Source organism: Salarias fasciatus, chromosome 9 (genome assembly GCF_902148845.1).
Source record: "Salarias fasciatus chromosome 9, fSalaFa1.1, whole genome shotgun sequence".
Lineage (NCBI taxonomy): Eukaryota > Metazoa > Chordata > Actinopteri > Blenniiformes > Blenniidae > Salarias > Salarias fasciatus.
In genome coordinates this window covers 18,012,584-18,034,366 of record NC_043753.1, presented here as the reverse complement: position 1 = coordinate 18,034,366, position 21,783 = coordinate 18,012,584, and the positions used below count along the sequence as shown (strand labels likewise).

Here is a 21,783-nt window from a genome sequence, read left to right as displayed (position 1 = left end):
AATCTCGTCTTATGCAGTCGTCCAGGACATTTCTCCATCAGCAGACAGAACAGGACAATACAGGACATTACACACACAACTCGTTGAGGGTAAACAATAAGCTCAGAGAGCAGAAATTCTGGCTGTAACTAAAGCACTCCAATTGGCAGAAGGAAAAACTGTGAACATTTACACAGATTCGGCGTATGCATGCACCGTAGTACATATGGCACTGAGTGAATGGCTGAGGGCAGGGTTCCTTACAGCAACAGGAACGCCTATCAAGTACCAGGAGGAAGTTTTGCAGTTACATCAGGCATTGCTGCTCCCCTCAAAGGTGGCAATTGTAAAATGCAAGGGACATTCCAAATCCCGAGACAAGGTCTCTCAAGGTAACGAAGAAGTCGACAGAGTGGCAAAGCGGACTGCAGGCTACAGCCCAGCCGACACTAACCAGATGATCCAAGCAGGTCCACACACAGAAGGACACACATCATTCCCACATACACCTGAAGCATTACAGGACTGGCAGAAAGAGGCGTCTCCTGAGGAGAAGTCGATGTGGTTGCGGAGAGGAGCAAAGGTGAGTGACGACGGACTGTGGACAGGTCACGACAAGCCAGCAATACCACAAAGCCGACTGATCTCCATGATCCAGGAGGCACATCTACCAGATCACTGTGGTCAAAAGGAAGTCCTGCGCAGGCTACAACATTGGTGGCACCCTTTCATGACCCATGTGGTTCATGAAGAACTGTCCAACTGCACTATATGTAAGTGTCACAACTCCAGACCTGCAACAAAACCTACTGAGAACAATGCGAGACAACATCTGACGAGACCTGGACTTGAGGTGATAATGGACTTCACTGACATGATCACCACTTGCAATGGGTACAGGTACCTGCTGGTAATTGTGGACAGCTATTCAGGCTGGCCAGAAGCATATCCATGCAGTAGAGAAACAGCACAGAATGTGGTAAAAGCCTTGGTAAACCATTATATTCCAACCCATGGGTTCCCCAAACTAATAAGATCTGACAATGGTATACATTTCAAAAACACACACCTCCAAGAGGTGGAAAAGATGCTTGGGCTCAGGCACAAATTTGGTTCAGTGTACCATCCTCAGTCCCAAGGACTGGTGGAGAGAATGAACAGAACTTTGAAAGAAAAACTGGCTAAAATTATGACTTCAACAGGACTGACGTGGTTAAAGGCACTCCCTCTTGCACTGATGTCTGTCAGAATGTCTTTAAGTTCTAGGAGAGGAATGTCTCCGTATGAACTTAACACTCAGCGGAGTTTCCCAGGACCAACAGGACCGTTGCCCACAAAGACTGGTGAAGGTAAGCATGTCATGGCTGATGTTGTGAGTGTTTATAATTCCAGGTTCCAGAACGCCAGAGGTCCTGAAGAGTCACAATCAACGCCCCATGTGACTGAAGACGGTGGTGCGACTCACGTTCTGCTGAAGGCCTACAAGAGGAAGTGGTCTGAACCCCGTTGGACTGGACCATACGAGGTGACGGAACGTACCTCCCACGCGGTCTGGCTTCAAGGAAAGGGTGACACGTGGTACCATCTAAGTCACACCATCCCGACCACGCCTCAGCCAAGCAACAAGGAGTCAGAATAACGCTCCCCACGAGAAAGAGGCAATGTAGTCCACCCTTAGCCTCAGAAGACAAGATTCCAGGAACATTGAGAGGTGAAAGGAGGTGAGGATTCCGGAGCGCTCACCCTTCTCCAAGTAGCGTGCCAAGCTACCAATGCAAGAATTAAGTAGGGCAAGGGTGGAAGACCCTCCTACTTTGTATTTTGTTGTGTGTGTTCATTTTTGCAGGAAACGATGAACCGGTACACTGCATTAACGAGCAGATCCCGGCCTAGGTGGGCACCTTGGGGTGACCCGTGGCTCACACGAAGGACAATGTGGTTTGTACGAGGGGGGACCCAAAAGTTTCCGGACTGATTGCATTAATAAAAAAATACAATGAAGTTCCGACTTTGGCCACTAGATGTTGCGACAGGATAACCTCATGCATAACTGTGCCAGGTTTGGTCTTCCCCCTTGATGCGGTCAGCTGACAATCATTGTTTATGTTGACAGAGTTACACCCTGCTCTTCGATTTTTCAAGATGGCGGATATCCACGGATATGCGCTCTGTCAAAACATTTTGTTTTTTATTGGGAAAAACTGCGGCAGAAACACTCACCATGCTGCAGACATCCTTTAAGAAGGATTCTTAGGATGTCTGAGTGGTTTGGGCGCTTTAAGAGTAATCAGAGTACATCACGACGACCAGGCACGCAAAGGACAACAATCCACTTCCAGAACAGAGGAAAACGTCACAAAAACTGAAGAAGACGTCATGGTAGATCCACGCAGGACTTTTGATGACATTGCAGAACTGATGGGAGTATTGTAGAGATCCAGACAGATCATCCTCAGGCGGTTATTAGAAGCAGTGAGACGAAGGCACCCGGAAATGGCCGCATCATAGCAGACAGCAGACCACAGGACGCCCCGTTACGCACAGAAATAGCACCAAATGTTTCGCATAAAGCATATTTTTGGACGAAAACCGTGACCAGCCAGCCTCCCCACCGCCATATTCCCCTGATCTGGCCCCAGGCGACTGCTTTTTGTTGTCAAAGATGAAACTGGAGCGGCAGCGGAAAGGTAAGACAGGCATACAGGCGGGGGAGGGGAAATCGAAGTTCTATCTAATCGGCACAGTTACGCACGGTCATGGCGACTCTTCTGAACAGTGACAATCTCGGGTGCAGCGTTGTATTCAAGCCAAAGCAGAGTATTTTGAAGGTGACAGTTTCAAATAATTGCGAAGATTGAAAAATAAAAAGTTATAACTACAGTCCGGGAACTTTTGGGTCCACCCACGTATTCTTTGTATCTCTGTGTGTGGCTATAGCTTTGATCTGTCTGGAACGTCCCTGGGAAAGGTATCAGTCTACTGATACTGCACCTTCCCCGAGTCCAACCCCAACTACAATTAGTGGTTCTGAATTCGCTACCAATTCAAACATAGCAGCCCGTGCTGCTCTCTAAATTTTGATTGGTGGTGTGAGGTTCCAGTGAACCTCAAAGGGGGACTCACAAAATCAAAATTTCTGCTCAATTGCTGTTTTCTGCTGACAATATATAATCTAATGCTCATTGCTGGAGTTGTGGTCTGTGGTATTGTGAAGGTTTCAAGTTCCTGGAGGAAAGGTTTTCCATCCAGTACATATGTGAGATAACCCGGATCGAGAAGGAAACACTTTTGCAACACTTTATACGGATTATTATACTAATCGTTTTTGTAACATTTTATATGGATTTTATAACAATGCATTTTATATGGCTTTCTATTGGCATGCTATGTGAACTTTTTACATAGTTCAAAGGGGGACTGAAGGGTGAAAAATACACTGGTGATACTCTGTACTGTTAAAAGAAGCTTTTGCTTGCTGATGTGTCCTGTTGGAATGCGGTGCCTGCACGAACCTGGTACAGGTCATTATGACCCCTGCCCAGGCCGCTTATTAAGGATTTGTTTTGCTTAATGCTGCTCTTCAGAAGATTCTTAGTAACTTATGTCATACTGACCACACCTCAGAGAAAGTATAAGACAGTGATGGATGAGAACCGCTTCGGCTTTTTCACTTACAGACTCTGAACTGTGTGAATCTGCTCCCTGATTGCGCACCTTGTAATAAAAGACATCCTTTCTGCTGGACTTTGGCTCCGACTGATTTCATCCTCTCCCAGACAGAGAAAAACCCTTCAATTTGATGAAGATTAGATCAATTATATTCATGACCAAGACAATGTTAACATAGGTAAATTGTGTAAATGTTCGTATGTTCAGTACACTTATGTAATGAAGTTTCATAGGAATCTGACGAAGCTTGCTGTTCCTAGCTTTGCCCGTATATCACTGCAGTAAGAGTTTACTGATAAGAACTTTCACAGGATTTTATCTTCCGTGACTGTAAACCTCCTGCACAGAACCTCAGGCCCCAGGGGACAAGGTTTCCCGTCATTCCTCGACAAACAAGAATAGGTCAGAGTACGACATATGTCTGGGTCACATGTTGGAGGGCTTTTAAATTTGAAGCGAATACAAGAAGTCAGAACTCTTCACTTATCTCTATTTACATCTGCACATCTGAGGGGTGTCGCTGGGTACTCATGCAGTTCTAAGGCTCGGTAGTCAGATCAACAGTTGTTTCCCCCAATAGGAAGCAGGATTTCCTCCTGTCCTCTCCATCCACTGACTTGTATCATCACTGCACTCCTCGCAGTCCTCTTGGGAGGTGGTGTCCCACAAAGAAATCCACAGCATCAGCAAAAAGCTGCACACTTCATTCAGTCCTCATTCACTTTGGTGTGAAGTCACCATCTGGTCTCCAGGGTTTTTAAACAGGTGCAGATTCAAGCTCAGGCTGATGCATCATCTCTAATGAATAAAAACAAATCGTAGAAAAAATTAAAACATCTAATGAAAATGATACTTTGAAAATAATGATTCAAAATGTTCACTTTCTACGTGTTTTGTTTTTCACAGCTTGACAATGTTGGTTCACGAATGTTCTTGCTGAATAATGTGATCAGATTGTTTCCCACTTCCTGCCTTCCTCCACTCAGCCCAGAGGTCAGTGAAAGCTGGTGAATGCTGCAGTTCTGTGGCCAGCAGTAAGAACTCATGTGACAGGATGTCCATCACAGTGATTAAGAGGGGAAGGCACCGTATCTCGGTGTCACTGCTGCTCCATGCCACATGCATTGGAGCACATCGGTCTGCTCCATGCACAACTGGAAAGCTCTTCTGCTGCCTCGTTCACCACTGAGTGTTGATAATGTTGCCCTCGTTGCATTTTACTGTCGTCATCTGCCTCCTGCAAGTCCTCTGCATCACTGCTGACATCGGTAAGGACTATTGTTTCAGTGACTTCACCTTTAATTCTGCAAAAGGCTCTCGAAGTGTTTTAGAACCACTGTTCTGCTGTGTTCTGTTCCAGACAGCGGCACCTTCCTGATCTTCAACGTTGACCACAACAAGTGCGTAAGGGTGGAGGGCCCCACCTCCCTGACAGCCGGCCCTTGCAACCCTCGTGCCAAGGACCAGCAGTTTCGCTGGGCTTCGGAGTCCCGCATCCTCAGCATCTCTCATAAGCTGTGTCTGGGTGCCACGGAGATCAAAAACTGGGTGAAGGTGGCCCTCTTCGAGTGCGACGAGAACAACATCCTGCAGCACTGGCAGTGTAAGAACGACACCCTGTTTGGCCTGAAAGACGAGGACCTGCACCTCAACTATGGCAACTTCCTTGAGAGGAGCATAATGATCTACAAAGGCTCGGGAGTCTGGAGTCGCTGGAGGATATACGGCACTCAGAATGACCTCTGCTCAAAGGGCTTTCAAGGTAGCCAGAATTGGTGAACAATGAAGGAAGCTGTGATGCTGTCGTTATCTGAGTGTTTTGTATTAAAACACACATACTGGTTCAACATGAAGCTGTTTTAAACCCGACGGCTTCAAAATGCTGAGTCACGCTACAGAAACATTAGTGGCATTAGTAGTTTGTACAGGTTACACATGACTTTGTTAAACCAAACTGAATATCTTGGAGAACTAAACTTTTTTTTTTATAAGCAATGTCAATGAGAAAAAAATTGAAATTAAACCATTTTAATTCCAAATTGCAAGAGCACGTTTTGCAAATGCTTGAAACAGTGGCTGAATACAGATTTCTAAATCAATATTTCTATTGTTTGTCAGACAGGCTTTTGATAGCACTCTGGCAGTGTTTTTGTATGCTTAAAAAAAAAAAAAGTCCAGTATGTGTGTTTATACTCGTATGTACCGAAAAATGACTTTCACTTCAAAAAAACAAGTGAAAAATCCCACAAAAATAATTTATTTATTTACTTATTTATTTATGCGTTACTTATTAAGTAAAAGGTGTCATTTCAGTCAGAGGTCTGTGAAGCTTCAAGTGACATATACAAGCTTCAAATTTCCACTTAAACATAATAACAGACGCTTGGCTTTAGTATTAGAGTTGTATTCTCCATCTAAGTGAAGTCATGACGACACAAAATATCTTCAATTTGCTCAGTCTCGATGCCACTGACGTTAAATCGATGATCTGTATCTCCTCAGAGATTTTCACCCTTGGAGGTAATTCCTTTGGAGCACCTTGTCAGTTTCCTTTCAAGTACGGCGATAATTGGTACTCCGAATGCACAAAGGATGCACGTGCAGATGGACTGCTGTGGTGTGGCACAGACAGAGACTATGACAAGAGCAAGAAGTGGGGGTTTTGTCCTACTAAAGGTCAGTATCAAAACACAAAATGACCGGTTTGCTCTTTCAGGCAGTAGCGCCGCACTTCACAGTCACTGCGATACACCCCCCACAGTTATCTGGCTTTATTTTACTGAGGTCAGCACTCACAGGTCTGGTTTCTGACCCCTCCTCGCTCCGGTCCACTGGTAGAACAACAGCACCACTTCCTGTCACGACTTGTCAACACAGCCCTGTCCTTGCTTTCCTCTTTCCATCCCTTCTTTCCCCTGACGTTGCTCTAAGTCTGGAGCAGGAAAACAGCTGAAAAATAAAAGCATTTCACTTCACCGCAGTCTTTTATAAACCAGAGATATGTGTCAATCAGCATCAGAACACACTTTGACCCTTATTTCTCATACTCATCATCCAGTAGTTTAATGGTGTGTCTTTTCCTGAATGTAGACTCCGCTGGCTGGGACACTGAGCCAGTCACGGGGGCCCAGTATCAAAGGAACTTGCAGTCAGCGTTGACCTGGCATCAAGCCAGGAAGAGCTGCCAGCAGCAGGGAGCAGACCTCCTCAGCATCGTGGAGCTCCACGAGCAGTCATATATCTCAGGTACGTGGCCACCCCCTCTCACCACCCGTCCATTTTCATGCCGTTTTAAACCTCCTTTTTTTTTTTTCTCGCTTGTGGTGAAGCAGGGTTAACAAGTCATTTGGGAGCACCTCTTTGGATCGGACTGAACAGCCTGACGTCTGAGACTGGTTGGCAGTGGAGCAATGGAAACCCATTCAGGTATCTGAACTGGGCTCCAGGTACGTGTCCATTTGGTGTTCTATGATGTGTTTTTAGAGTTTAGGTAAATTAAAAAGACACTCAGGAACTACACTCTGCACTTCCTGCAGGTCATCCCTCATCGGAGCCCGGGCTCTCCTGTGCGACGCTGAATCCTGCAAAAGCTTCAAAATGGGAAACCAGTGCCTGCTCTAAGAAACTTGGCTACATCTGTCACAGAGGAAACTCAACCAGTCTGCCTCCACCACCAAGTAGGACTTTTATTAAAAATGACCGGAAAAAAACAAAGCGGCACAAGATTGAACGCTCAGCTCTTTATATATCTGTTCATAGGCAAGGAGCCCAGCTTCTGCCCCAATCACTGGGTCCCCTACGCAGGAAACTGCTACTACTTGGAGAGAAGTAAAAAGATGTGGAAAGATGCTCTGGCTGCATGCCGCAAGGACGAGGCAGATCTGGCCAGCATACACAATATCGAGGAACAAAGCTTCATTATCTCTCAGTCTGGATATTGTAAGTATAGAACGAACCCAAACAACCATCATGTAGGACTAAAGTACAGCATTACAACAGACATTCATATGAATTTATTGAGAGTATTTGAATATCTTGGCAACAAAGTAAACGGTGCAAGGTGGATCTATTTATCTTGGATTATTAGCTGTTATATGACTCACTGCTTTGTATATTTCTAACCTCAGTGCCGACTGATGTCCTCTGGATCGGCCTGAATGACCAGCGGAGCCACATGCTGTTTGAATGGTCCGATAACTCCGACGTCACCTTCACCCAGTGGCTGAGCAGCGAGCCCTCTCACTCCGCCAGCTTCCAAGAAGACTGCGTCCTCATCAGGGGGAAGGTAACAACCGCCACCGTGAAAACAAACCAACCGAAAGGCCGAGACAACATCAACACTGCAACAGCTCTGACAGTTACATGGTTTTCCCTGCAGGATGGGAAGTGGGCAGATCACATCTGTGAGAAGACGTACGGTTACATCTGTAAGAAGAAAGGATCCACCAAGCCAGCTGAAGGGATCCAGGAAGACGTCAACCCAGGATGCGTAATTGTGAGTGGTGATTTTTGAAAACAAGTATTATCATAGTGGGAGTAATACTTAATATCACAGTGTTTTGACTTTTCAGGGCTCTGTCAGGTTTGGTTCATACTGTTACAACAGTGGAGTGGAAGCAAAAACGTTTGAAGAGGCAAAGCAGGCGTGCTCACAGGCTGGGGCCAGTCTGGTGGATATAACTGACAGGTACTGCATCGTGATGTGAAGATCCCATACAGATTCCACCTCATGAAAGAATCAAACGCTTATGGAGTGATTGTTACTGAACTAAGCTGTTTTGCATTATTGTAATTTAAAAGTTGATTAATTTCCCTGGAAATCCACAGAGTGAATGGTTGGTGGTGGTCGGAGGGGCCGATGGCGCAGATTGGCAGCCTCGCTTCTGTCAGTCTGCCCCAGGGCAGCTGTGGCTACAGTAGTAGCTTCCCACCACCGAGTATGGTGTGAAAGGGTTGATGTGATATTGCAGTGTGAAGCGCTTTGGGCTCTGTCAAGCAGGGTAAAAAGTGCTGTACAAGTGTAGTCCATTTACCATTTACAGCTTTGCTAAATAACTTTCTTGTCATTTTACCTCCTCACTTTTCTGTTTCTGTGCATTTCATTGCAGGTATGAGAATGCTTTCTTGGTGAGTTTGGTGGGTTTGAGGCCAGAGAAGTATTTCTGGATGGGTCTTTCCAACACAGCTGACAAAAGCACGTTCAAGTGGATGACGAGAAGAAAAGTTACCTTCACTCATTTCAATGCAGGAATGCCAGGTAAACTAAACAAACTTATCGTATTAAAAATCCAATAATCCCAAAAGGGGGGAATAATGTTTTAAAAAATTAAAAATTAAAAAGATTTATGATATAACATAAGCAACCAATTTGATTTTGAAATCAAAATATTCTACAATGTCACAAAAATATCTTGACATTTTGAACTTGACAAAACAAACCTCAAGAAAAGTTAAGAAAGCACAATGTTGACTTGTTCTTGATGTGATTGTGCATCACTGTTGAGCATTGTCAAGATAAAATAAGGTCTTCTCTAAAAAAAAAAAAGGCTCAAGAAACTGTCTTGAAAACAAACCATAATGAGTCTTTATTCGGGGGGGAAAAAAAGAAGAAAACTAGAAATTGGCACTCAGAGAGCGCAGACCTCCGCCACAGCTCAAATCAGTCACCAACAACCATAAGAACACCATATATAATAAACCAACATTGTGATCGGGGGTGTGATCGGAGCGGAGCGCTGCAGCGTGCAGTGCCTCTCTCTGTCGCTCTCTCTCCCTGTGTGTGTGTGTGTTTATCTGAAAAGGAAAACCGAAAAGCAACATAATTGACGTTATTTTACTTCATTTTAACTTGAAAATTGATCGGGTTCTCTCGTATTTTCCGTTCCCCACTTCCTGTGAGGTGCAATCTGCTCTGTCCAGCTTTACAACTGGCTGTGCACGGTGCGCGGCTCGTGGAGAAAATAGAGAGGAGCGGAGTGGCTGTGCTCCACAGTGCGAGCCGCTACGCACGCGGCGGTCCCCCACGTCTCCTCTATGAACCGTCAGATAGGTTAACAGTTGCGCCGATCTGACAGTCGGTGCGCGGCGCTTCGCACTTCCGCGTCGGAAGCAGCGCGTCCGAAGTGAACCAGCCGTTTGTCGCCCCCTGTCGGCGGGCCTGCCCAACCATGTGAAAGACTCCCTATCTCTGAATGATAAAGAATCCTTTAAAAAAATCCTGGATCCAGACAGTGATCCGGATCATCACCAAAATTTAATCAATTCTAAGTTAGCCCAAGACCCACCTTTCCACAAAGTTTCATTGCAATCTGTCAATTACTTTTTCCGGGATCTTGCTAACCAACCAACCAACCAACCAACCAACCAACAAACTGACATAATTACATAACCTCGTGTCGGAGGTAAACATCCAGGGATTGTTTAATCCACTTTCAGCAGAGTCACTGCTGGGCCTGTGTTTGATTGCTCGAAGTTCATGCATTGTACATCTTTCAGTTCAGTTTACTTGTTTGTTTGTTTTTTCGTTATTTGATTGAAAAAAAAAAAAGACAGACATCAGGGATGTGTTGCAATGACAACTGGGATGTTTGCCGGGCTTTGGGACGTCATCAGCTGCAGCAGGAAGGAGAAATATATCTGCAAGAAGGGGGCCGAGGGTGTGCACGTGACAACAGTTCCACCCACCACTCCGACCCTGTACTGTGCGTCCGGCTGGAACCCTGTTGCCGGCAGAAACACCTGCTACAAAGTAGGAAAATAAACACAGCAATGAAAGTTGTGCTGCTTGAAGTAAATGACACTGATCTTTTCTATTCATCAAATAGTATTACAAGAACGCAAACAACGTCAAGAAGACTTGGCAGGAATCCAATGACTTCTGCCAGGCCATTGGAGGAAACCTGATGAGCATCCACAGTTCGGATGACCTGAGGTGCCGCTTATACCCTGTGATGTACATCAGAATTCAGGCCAGAAAAACAAAGGTAACGATCAGGTAATCTGTGCTTCTGTTTTCCAAAGGTCGTACAGAGGTGAGCCAGCTTGGATAGGCCTCACCTACCGTGGCGTGCGTGAAGGTTTTGTCTGGAGTGATGGATCGGCTGTAAGTGGCGCTTCACATTCACAGAAAGTGATACTCTCCAATTTTGACATTCCAGGGTATAATGATGTTCATTTCCCCCCCAAAAAACTGTGATTTAGTTCGCCTATGAGGACTGGGGACATGGGGAACCAAATAACCACAATGACAATGAGCTCTGCACAGAGATCCAGTTGTACAGCGGTTACGGACAGTATTGGAACGATCGGCACTGCGACGCCTACAACAACTGGATCTGCCAGATACGTAAAGGTAACACTGGCAGAGACAGTCTTGAAAGAGAAGTGCAGATATTAAATAAAGCATTTCCCTATCGTTTGGAGTGAGTACTGTGATTCTCATGTTTTCAGGAGTGGAACCCAAACCTCAGCCTGTAATTGTGGAACCAGGTAGGTTTGGCTCACTTTGTTTATCATTGCCGTAGAACAAGTACAGCCCTGGTGTGCTCTAAATGACTCCTCACGCCAGTTTTCTCTTTACAGTATACAACAAGACAGATGATGGGTGGCTGATATATAACGACACGCAGTACTTCATCAACAATGATAAACTGGCGATGGAAAATGCTCGAGCCTACTGCAGGACAAACTTCGGTGATCTTGCCGTCATCACAGGAGAAAGCGAGAGGAAGTTTCTTTGGAAACAGGCAAGAAAAGCTCATGCTTCATCAAAATGTAGCAACATGGAACGAGAATTAAAAAATTCTGTGAGCAAAAATTTGACATCAAAGCATTTGACATCTTAACTTTCAATTAGATATCTAGAGGCTCACACGGACAGTACTACATTGGCATGACAGTGAACTTGGATAAATCATTTAGGTAAATCATTCCACTTGATATTAGGAGTTCCAGAAAAACACCGCTGATCAGTTCATTCAGTAACGTCATGAGGATGATGCATCATTCATTTTCTTATTCTATTACCAGCTGGTCAGATGGGACTCCAGTGACGTATACTGCATGGGAGCGCAATGAGCCTAACTTCGCAAACAACGATGAAAACTGTGTCACAATGTACAAGAGCATGGGTCAGTCAAATGCAAGGACGCTCCATTTCTTTTGTTCGCTTCAAGTAAGAATAATTCTCATTGATCACATTTTCTGAACATTTCCATTAACTCTGTATATTTAGGATACTGGAATGATATCAACTGTGGTTTGGAGTTCCCCTCCATTTGTAAAAGAAGCAGCCATTCAATCAATACAACAATGGTCCCAACCACAGTTCCTAAAGCAGGATGTGCGCCAGAGTGGCTGTCTTTCCAAAGTAAGGTAATAATAAGTTGATATATCATTTTTTTGTCTTGATGGCATGTAAGTCATTGATCTCGAAAAGTTTCCCCCTCCTTTTATTTGGGATTGAAATTCGCTGTTGTGTTATTATTACAAATAAAAGTGAAAATGTCTCTTTTTGACACAGTGCTACAAAATAGTTACAGGGAAGGACAATAAGAACTGGCAGGATGCAAGGAAATACTGTCACGACCAGGGAGGGAATCTGGTTTCTATCCTGAATGACAGAGAGCAAGGTGATCAATGTGCAGTATCCTGAAATCACCTTTCTGAATAAAACCGTTTTCCTTCTTGTTCCATCCTTTTTCCCCATCATGAGTTTCTCATTTCTTTCTTCGTAGCATTCCTAACAACACAGATGCTCCACCACAATCAAGACTTGTGGATTGGCATGAATGACGTCAACTGGGAAATGCATTTTGTGTGGACAGATGGAAGAGCCATTAAGTACACCAACTGGGCCAAAGGGCACCCAACATCAGCACTCAATGGTCGCTATTCTATGGAAGAGGTTATCTATCACTCTGTGATTGACAGAGGGTTCAACTTTTTGCCATGAAGCTATTGATGGATTCTAAACAGTCAAAATTAAACAAAGTTGTTCTTTAATGCTATTAATGCTAAATTGTTCCATTTTTTGAATGATTAAAGTATAGGTTAGCATTTAAAAGACACACATTAGGGTCAACTGATCTTCTAAAAATTCAGTGATGGTATGAAATTTGGAGGAATACAAAGCCTGCACGCAGTTTCTAGCAAGCAGCCTGAATGAATGTGATGACATTCCAGGGGAAGTGATGCACCTTTCTCTGCCCGATAGGCGTTTGACTGTGTGATGATGGTGGGGAGCATCTCCAAAATAACAGGACAGTGGAAGGTGGAGGACTGCAACGCAAATCTCGGCTTCATCTGCAAGAGGAACGGCGGTGAGTGAGATTTTATCGGGACCATGTGGGCAGGAAGAATTTCCTGCCGATACTTCATGAAAAGACCTCATATTTATCCAGATTCTCAGATCGCAGTGGCACCCACCACCGTGCCACCAAATGCCTTCTACAAGCTTGGTAATGACTCCTACAAACTGGTGGCTCAGAAGATGAGATGGGATGAAGCTCGGAGGCAGTGCCAAGCAGATGATGCTGATCTGGCCAGTATCGTGAACCCCGTAACCCAGGCGTACATCACGCTGCAGATCTCTAAGCTCAATCAGTCTGTTTGGATTGGCCTCAACAACAATGTGGTAAGAAATCTGCCAGTTCTACAATGACACAGAGGTTATACAAAGACACAAGGCTTTATTGAAACTTTATGATAGGGATCATGTATTCTGATTTCCTAAACAGAGGACCTTTGGTCCAGCCTCAAGATGCTTAAATTATAATCAAAATTTATTCAAATACATTGTATAACTGTAATCAGAATGCCCCTTCTCTGCATAGACAGTCAATTCAGTTATATGAAAAAGAAAATCTCTTAATAATCACTAGAGATGTGCGATACCACTTTTTTTCAGACCGATACCAAGTACGAGTACTTCATCTTCAGTACTCACCGATACCGATACTTGCATACCGATACTTTATATACATAAAATTTAAAATAATGCAATGAGAGATTCTTTTTGAAAATGAATTTTATTTCTAATCAAAAGGCAGCCCAGCCACTATGTTTAAGTCCAAAATAATAGTCTGAAAAATAAAACAAACAACTCTGAGTTTACACTTATTTAAATTAAATTAAGTGCAAGATAAAACAATTTCTCTGAATTGTAAGTTTTTTTTTTAAATGAACTGAATTACAAGACGTAAACAAACAACTCTAAGTTATAAACTTTTTTAAATGAACTTATTTTAACGGCTTTTAAATGAAATTAAGTGCAAGATAAAACAGTTTTCTCTGAGTTTTACACTTTACATGAACTAAGGTTTTTAAATGTACTAATTTTAATGATTTTTTTATGAACTAAAGTCAAAGATAGAACAACCCCTGAGTTTAAAGAGTTGCTCGTGTTATTTGTGCTGCTCTCGGATCTCTGCTCTTCAGTTTCTCGGTCTTCTGCAGAGTTTGTCGTCGAGTTGCTGCCGGAGTTTTCTTTTTTCCAGCACAACAGCGTCAGACTCTCGTCCACAAGCTTCGCTCTGAGATGTTTAAACAAATTACTAGTGGAAAATGAACAACATCGCGCACCTCCTTTAGCAATTTTAGCATTGCAGAGTTTGCATTCTGCAAAGCTCGGCTCGTTTTCACTTCTATAAAAGAATTTCCACAATGGCGGAGTTTTGGTGAGACGAGCAGCCGTTCTGGATTCAGTCCTGTTGTCTCTGCTCTGGATGAGACTCATGGAGAAGTCAGCCCGCTGCAGTGTAGCCCTGTGCCTGTCAGCGACTCCCAGAGAGGAGCTTCTTCGTCTTTCATGTCTGTTGGCAGCTTGCATCCCATTTGGTTGCACTACCGCCACCTGCTGGTGAGGAGGGTTTACTACGTGTGGGGTTTTCTTGCCGTGAGTATCGGCGGCTGGCATCGGTAGTCTTCACGAGTTCCCGATACTTTGAAATAAGACCAGCATCGGCCTGACACCGATACCTGGTATCGGTACTCGCACATCCCTAATAATCACATACATAAATTCAGATAAACGTCTCAGACTCAAGATGATTTAACGTGATTCAAATAATCTCTATCAGTCTTACAAGCGACATCTGAAATTAATAATGGTAGAGATTACACATCTTCAGTATGGAAGATAACATCAAAACTCATTTTAATTTCATGGTATCACACATCCGAGGATGCTTCTCCTTCAGTCATCTTGCAGTGACTGGAGCTTTTAGTCAGGGGGTTGTGTCATCAGATGGTTACCAACGATCCTCAAGTGTTTCGACCCTGAACCATAACACTCTCCTGTCGGCGGGTCAGCAGTGGTGGCCAGCCACTACTCACTTCCCCCTGGCTGCCAGCTCAGATCCTCTCTTCTATTCCATATCCAACAGGAGGCTCTCTCTGCTGCCTCCCCGAGTCTTCGTACCGCTTTCTTTCTCTCAATTCCTCTCATTCCCACAGCAGTCAGCAACTTCCAGACAGACTGGGAAGGGAAACCTAGACATCCCACCTCGACAGTGTAAAGTCACGTCTGCCAGCCTTTGTCTTTGCAATCCTGCACCAAGTCACTGTAGAGATCAGACTTTCTTTCAGATGCCTCTTCACACCCCTCCTCCCAAGGGACAGTAAGCTCGACTAGGATGATCTTCTTTCCTACAGTGGAGAAAAGTACTGCATCAGGCCTGAGGGTTGTGTGGACAAAATCCGGAAACTGAAGTCTTCTCTTCAGGTCAACTCTGAGCTCCCATGCTTGGGCTGCCTGCAGGATGCCTGCCCTTGATTTTATGGGCCCGGGAATCTTTGCTCCCTCCTTGACGAATTCTATTCCAGGGAATGGCTTGGACTTATGTGGGCGTTTCCTGGTTCTTTCCTGCTCTAAGATGTCAGCGAGCATGGCCAGTACTTTGTCATGGCGCCATCTATATCTACCCTGGGCTAGTGCTGTCGTGCACCCTGTCAAGATGTGCGCCATGGTTCCTCTCTGCCCGCAGAGCTTGCACGATGGATCATCCTTCAAGCCCCATCTATGAAGGTTCACTGGAGATGGAAGGGTGTCATAGACAGACCTTAGCAGAAAGGAAATGCGGTAGGGCTCTAGCCTCCAGAGGTCGCTCCAGGTCACTTTCCTTTTAGGGAGGTCCCACTTTGTCCAAGCTCCCTGCGATCCCAGCTCCACGGTTCTAGCCTTCCTTTGCTCCTCTGCTAGGTTCCTTACTTCTGCCTGGAGCATGCCTCTTCTTTCTGTAGCATTAGCTGATCCCCAGGTTTGAAAATGGGTCATTCCTAAGCCTTGGCGCCCTACGCAGGGTGATCCAATGATGCCCTTGAGCCTCAGGCTCCCCTCAGCCTGGGCCAGAGAGGCAGAGGCCACCCACTTTCGTCCCGACCTTGTTGTTACACCGGCCTCTCTGACACTTCTGTCCTTTGATTCTCTGAAAGTCAGTGCCACCCTGCATTTGGCTACTTGAAACTCCTCTACCAGAGAAGAGAGGGGCAGTTGTAGTTGTCCGGATCTGATGTACAGGCCTACTGACGTGAAGCTAGGTGGAATTCCAAGCCATTTTCTGAGATGTGAGTTGATTTTACGCTCCACTCCTTCCACCACTGAAAGTGGGATCTCGTAGACAGTCAGTAGCCACATCAATCTGGGAAGCAGGCCATGTTGATATAGCCACGCTTTGAACTTCCCTGGGAGACCTGCTTTCTCGATCTTCTCCAGCCAGGTCGACACTTGCTTCTCAGTGGTGCGAACGTTTTTATGGTCCGTTCAAGATTCATCATACCACTTACCCAGGTTCTTGATGGAGGGAATGGTCTCACCTTGGATGGAAAGGCTATATTTGAAGGAAATGTTACCCTTCCTGATAATCAAGCACCTTGATTTCTTCGGCTTGAATGTCATTCTTGCCCATGTAGCCATCTCTTCGAGCTTTGACAAGACCCACCTAGCCTGCACATGGGATACCGTTGTAATCGTGAGGTCATCCATGTAACCTCTGATAGGCGGTTGTCGGATCCCTGAGTCCATCAAGGGTCCCCTGATTTCCTTTTCTCCTGCCTGAATCAGAAGATTCATGCCCATCACAAACAAGATGGGGGACACAGTGCATCCTGTAACAATCCCTCTTCCAAGATGCTGCCACTGTGTGATGTAGTCCTTTGTCTTAAAGCGAAGCTTGATTCCATTCAAATAGGTGTTGACCATACACCTGATGTGGTCTGGGATGCGGTAGTGTGTTAGAGCTGTCCGAATTAGATCATGGGGGATGGTCCCAAAGGCGTTTGTTAGATCCAGCCAGACAACAGTCAAATCCCCTTTGTTCCTGCGGGCCTCTCGAATCATCTGACTCAGGATTCCACTGTGTTCCAGGCATCAAGAGAAACCTGGTATACCCCCCTTTTGAACAGAGGTGTTCACGTATCCATTTTTGATCATGTACGTGGACATTCTCTTTGCCACCACTGAGAAGAAGATTTTGCATTCGGTGCTGAGTAAGGAAATTGTTCTAAATTGGCTGATGCTCGCTGAGGCCTCCTCTTTGGGGATGAAGCAACCTTCTGCTCTCTGCCAGAAGGTCGGAAGAGCACCTTTCTTCCAGATCCTCCTGAGCAACTTCCACAGGCGCCGAAGAAGCTTTGGACACTTCTTATACACCTTGTAAGGAAGGCCACTTGGGCCTGGAGGTGAGGCAGCGCGTGCCTTTTGAACCATCTCCTGGATTTCCTTCCAGGTTGGTTCAATGGTGTTGAACATGGTGTTAGGAGGTTATGCCAGGCCGATATTGATATTCTCCTCCAATGGGAGGTTGCTGTTTGGATCACTGTGTGTCTCCTTGAGGTAGGCCTCCACTTCCTCCTTGGGACTAATGAGGATCCCAGACTTTGCTTCTTCCAGTAAAGACCTGGTGAAGTTAAAAGGATCCTTAATAAACTGAGCCCTCCGCTTGTCTCTTTCTCTTCTCAGTTTCCGCGTTCGTTCCACTCTTCTTAGCCTCCTTAGGCGATCCCGAAGGTTGCTTGTGATCTCCTTGATCCCTTCTTTCTCCTCAGCACAACTGTCATTGTATCTCTTGTTTAGGCTCTTTATTTCCTTCCTCAGGTTCTGAATTTCCCTCTCTCGTCTGTTTGCTTGTCTCATAGGCTTAGAGCTAGTTTTCTACTCAATTGCTCCAAACCGTTCCTTTGCGAGGTTATACGTGATCTCTGATAGCATGTTTAATTTGCGTTCTGCAGTGCCCGCCACTGTGACTTCGAGGATTCTATTCAGGTCTTCATCAAAGGTGACCCACTCTTTAGAATGTGACATTTTTGGCCACCTGATCCGCTCTTTCACGGCCTCCGACTGAGGTAAGGAGTTTGAAGTGCTCTCTTTGGGTGCAGGTGACTGGGGTGCTGAGAAATCTCCAGCACTGTGGGGTGACTCCTGGCTGGGGCCTTCCTGCGTCTCACCAGATTGTACATCTGTGCGCTGCACCTCAGTCTCACCCTTCCCACACTTTGTCTTGGCCTGGTGTATCTTAAGGCCCCTTAAGTTTTTGCAGGTCTTTCCACAAGAGCACTTTACCTCTGGTAATTTCCCAGATATGGTAGTTTGGATGAGCCTTCTCTGTGTCATTGTACTTGTCCGAGCCGTAACCGTGAGATCTGTCCCTTTGAGTCTCTCATCCTCACCCCCTCTCAGGAGACTCTGGGGGTATTGCTCATTTGTAGCTTCCGTAGCTTGCTTGGTGCCCTCTTGCGAGTGCTATGTACAGGGTTGCTGGCCCAGTACCCCCACGTCGGTCTTTCCTGGAGGTCAGCTGTCTCTCCAGCGTCACCATTCTTTCTCGGTTGTCATCCAGACTTTCCTGGAAGTCACTGGGTAACCAGAGGATAAGTGGTATCACACATCTGAGGATGCTTCTCCTTCAGTCATCTTGCAATGACTGGAGCTTTTAGCCAGGGAGTTGTGTCATCAGATGGTATATTTAAATGTGTAACAATACACTGAATAATAACAATTCTGTTTTGCCAAATTCATCCTGAAGTCTGATTCCTTTACATGTAATGATGTAACAACAAGATAAATTAATATATTTAGACTTTTTTCTTCAGTTTTTCAGTGCAGTCCTGCAGCTGCTTCTCTCTGCCTTCCTTTGTTTGGCTGTGTTGTTGATCACCACCCTACATATTTTCCTCAGCCATGTCTGTTTATCTATTTGCAGAGTGGGGGTCGCTTCAAGTGGGTTGATAACTGGCCTCTGTCTTACACCTTTTGGGGAAGAAATGAACCCAAACACAACTACGGCTGTGTTTATGTAGATGTGGACAAATTATGGAAGACTGCGCCTTGTACCAACACATACTATTCCCTTTGCAAAAAATCGACAGGTCAGACTGTTTTCCTTTATTTCCTTCTTCTTCTTGTTGCTCTTTATATTAACTGTAAGTATTCTTATCCCAATGTTTTGAAGATTGACATGCACTTTTTTGCCTCCTTTTCAGACATAGCTCCCACTGAGCCCCCTCAGCTCCCTGGCAGATGTCCAGAATCTAAGGATAACAGCTGGATACCTTTCAGAGGCCATTGTTATTCATTTTTCACCTCAGAATCAGTGAATTGGCCTTTCGCCTCGGTGGAATGTCTAAAATTGGGTACATTATTATGAATTCCAGTTGATCCACTCTTAAACTGCTATACCACTGTGTGTAAACAATGACATTGTATTATTGTGGCTCTGCCTGTCAGGCGCCTCTCTACTCAGCATCCAGGACCCTGCTGAGAATCTGTTCATACAACAGAACTTGGAGCTTCTGCATGATGGTGCCAAAAGTTTCTGGATTGGCCTGTACAAGACTAATAATGGTGAGAATATAATGCGAAATACAGCTTTAGTGTCTCATAGCCACTTAAAGTTGTGACCAACTCATGCCTAATGGACAGACAGCTTGGTGAAATGAATACAGGTGATCAACAGAGTGAAGATATTGTTTCCTTTTTTATTTTACCAGATGACTGGATGTGGATCGATAACACTGTTGTAGACTATACCAACTGGAAGAAAGAAATGCCAAAGTCAGACACGTGTGTTCTTATAAATTCTGACAGCGGACAGTGGAGTACGAACAGCTGCAGGAGATACTCGGCTTTCATTTGCAAAATGCCAAAAGGTAGGTTCAGTCATTTCAGAAGATCATTTCAGATGGATTAGAGATAAATGAGGAGGATCTGATGTTTGGTGTGTGTTCAGGATGAAAAAGTGCTTCACATTAAATAGATGGTCACATTGGGGATGACCTCTGAACTCTTTCTTGTCAGCAATGTTGATAGACAGGATGACAGCTGAGACCAGGCAGGAAGTTCCATTAAACATGATGTTTGCAGTTGACGTGAGAATGACAGCAGTAGGGACGAAGATGAATTCACTAGTTGATGTTTTTTTTTTCTTATCTATTTTCCTCAGTTGTCACACCAACAGAAAAACCTACAGCTGCTGGTATGTTGAAGAAAATGGTTTATTATCAACATGGCAAATGAAAGCTCCATCGCTGATAATGTTCATGTCTGTTTTGCCTCCTCAGCACAAATTAAAGAACCTTCACATGGCTCAGCTGGCATCCCTGTTGCGGTGGTCCTCATTATGATTGCCTTAGTTGGACTCGCTGCCTTCATCCTCCTCCGAAAACGAATACCCTCCTCAATCCTGGGAGAATCCACCTTTGACAACAAATTGTATTTCAACAATCCAATTCAGGCTCCTGTCGACGCCAAAGGTCTGGTGGTCAACATAGAGCAAAATGAGCAGGCATAGCCGGATTCCGGAGGAGTGATAGCCAACGCAATCATGTCAAACAATACCAGCAGATCTTGTCAACTTTTTTTTTGATCACTGTATTAGGAAACTGGATCTCAAGCAAACCCTGTGCTGTTTTGTTTGCTTGTTTGTTTCTGTTTAACACTGAATTATGTACTGTGAAATTATTATATAATAATTAACATAAGCAAAACAGAGGATTTGGGACAAAACCTTCTGTGCATACAAAAAACATTAATGCAGTTTGTGAAATGTGTGCAAATATTTTGATTTTACTTTCAGAAATCAGTTTACCCAACATCATTTGCATGAGAAAAATCAGAAGGTGTCAGAACAACCAAGTTGTTATTTTATTATTTTGTCTGCTCTGGTCTTTGATATTGTAAATAAATGTCCAGTAAATAATGATATAGTTAAATTGTCCTATTTTCACGTTTCACTTTTATGATTTCCTTCTCCGACTAAAAATAATAATTTTGTACACAAATTGCGGAAAAAACAGTCATGAATCAAAACCCTACCATACAGCACAGACTGTATTTGTATGAATAAATGTAAATAATCAGATTTTTTTTAATGCCCTTGGAGAAAATTCATTTTTTCCACATTGAGCCACATTGCATCATTCTGAGGGAGCTGAAGGGGGTCAAGGGTCACAGTGGCGACCCATCGACTTTGATACTTGAACGTGTGAATTCCCGATCCAAAGTCTGCTTCTCTGATCTCCAGGTTAGTGATGTGAAGTCAACAATGTGATAAATGATTGTAGTAGTGCCACGAATCAATATCCTCAACACATTGCACATTTTTAAAACACAATTCACAGGGATGGGAGTGCTCCAGGTTATCGGAATTTAGAAACACAAATGGCAAATTTCATCAGTACAATGAATAAATGAAGCCCTGCTAAATAATCTATTTAAATTTTTTAAGTAGCCTAATTGTTGTGTGACCAACCGTATTCAAGAAGGTGATCATGACATTTTGAAGAATTCTGGCAGCAAAAGTGTGTTTTTCAGAGCAAAATGTAGGTAAAAGGTTTTTACAGTTTTTTTCGATTGCTAAAACACAAAAGGCAAAAATTAGGCACAATTTTCACAACCTTTACTTCTGTCCCCAATCGCTTGACTAAATTTGTTACTACTTTAGATTTCCTAATCATATTCGAACTCTAACTTTGCTTCTTTACACTCTGATGTCAATTTTGCTGCATTTGATGTCCAATTCATATGTGTCGCGATCAGTAAACCCCCCCCCCCGCCGAGCTGAATGAGGGCCTGTGCTGGATTGTGAGCGTTGCACCGTCCCCGGGAAGGCAAATGCCCACCCACACCTGGCATCCTAGTGA

General features: G+C 44.4%; 1 protein-coding gene across 1 annotated transcript; it reads left to right on the top strand.

Moving 5' to 3' along the window:
- Window positions 1-4,775: 4,775 nt before the first annotated feature.
- LOC115394022 (macrophage mannose receptor 1-like) lies at window positions 4,776-20,984 on the top strand. The gene is made up of 30 exons (XM_030099137.1): window positions 4,776-4,916; window positions 5,009-5,410; window positions 6,151-6,324; window positions 6,739-6,894; window positions 6,981-7,094; window positions 7,185-7,325; window positions 7,408-7,587; window positions 7,776-7,933; window positions 8,027-8,143; window positions 8,220-8,335; window positions 8,757-8,905; window positions 10,197-10,396; window positions 10,473-10,579; window positions 10,669-10,750; window positions 10,849-10,999; window positions 11,098-11,136; window positions 11,230-11,393; window positions 11,504-11,568; window positions 11,677-11,777; window positions 11,882-12,021; window positions 12,170-12,278; window positions 12,384-12,553; window positions 12,863-12,968; window positions 13,050-13,282; window positions 18,846-19,011; window positions 19,126-19,275; window positions 19,370-19,486; window positions 19,633-19,791; window positions 20,085-20,117; window positions 20,203-20,984. The coding sequence occupies exons 1-30, from the start codon at window positions 4,847-4,849 to the stop codon at window positions 20,430-20,432; spliced, it is 4,299 nt and encodes a 1,432-aa protein (XP_029954997.1). The 5' UTR covers window positions 4,776-4,846; the 3' UTR covers window positions 20,433-20,984.
- The last annotated feature ends 799 nt before the right edge of the window (window positions 20,985-21,783 follow it).

What these genes read in the sequence shown, in the direction of transcription:
- LOC115394022 (XM_030099137.1), top strand. Translation starts at nt 4,847, where the DNA reads ATGTTGCCCTCGTTGCATTTTACTGTCGTCATCTGCCTCCTGCAAGTC. An exon ending in CTGCATCACTGCTGACATCG is followed by an intron (nt 4,917 to 5,008) that starts GTAAGGACTATT and finishes GTTCTGTTCCAG; the next exon opens with ACAGCGGCACCTTCCTGATC. An exon ending in CCTTTGCAAAAAATCGACAG is followed by an intron (nt 19,012 to 19,125) that starts GTCAGACTGTTT and finishes CCTCCTTTTCAG; the next exon opens with ACATAGCTCCCACTGAGCCC.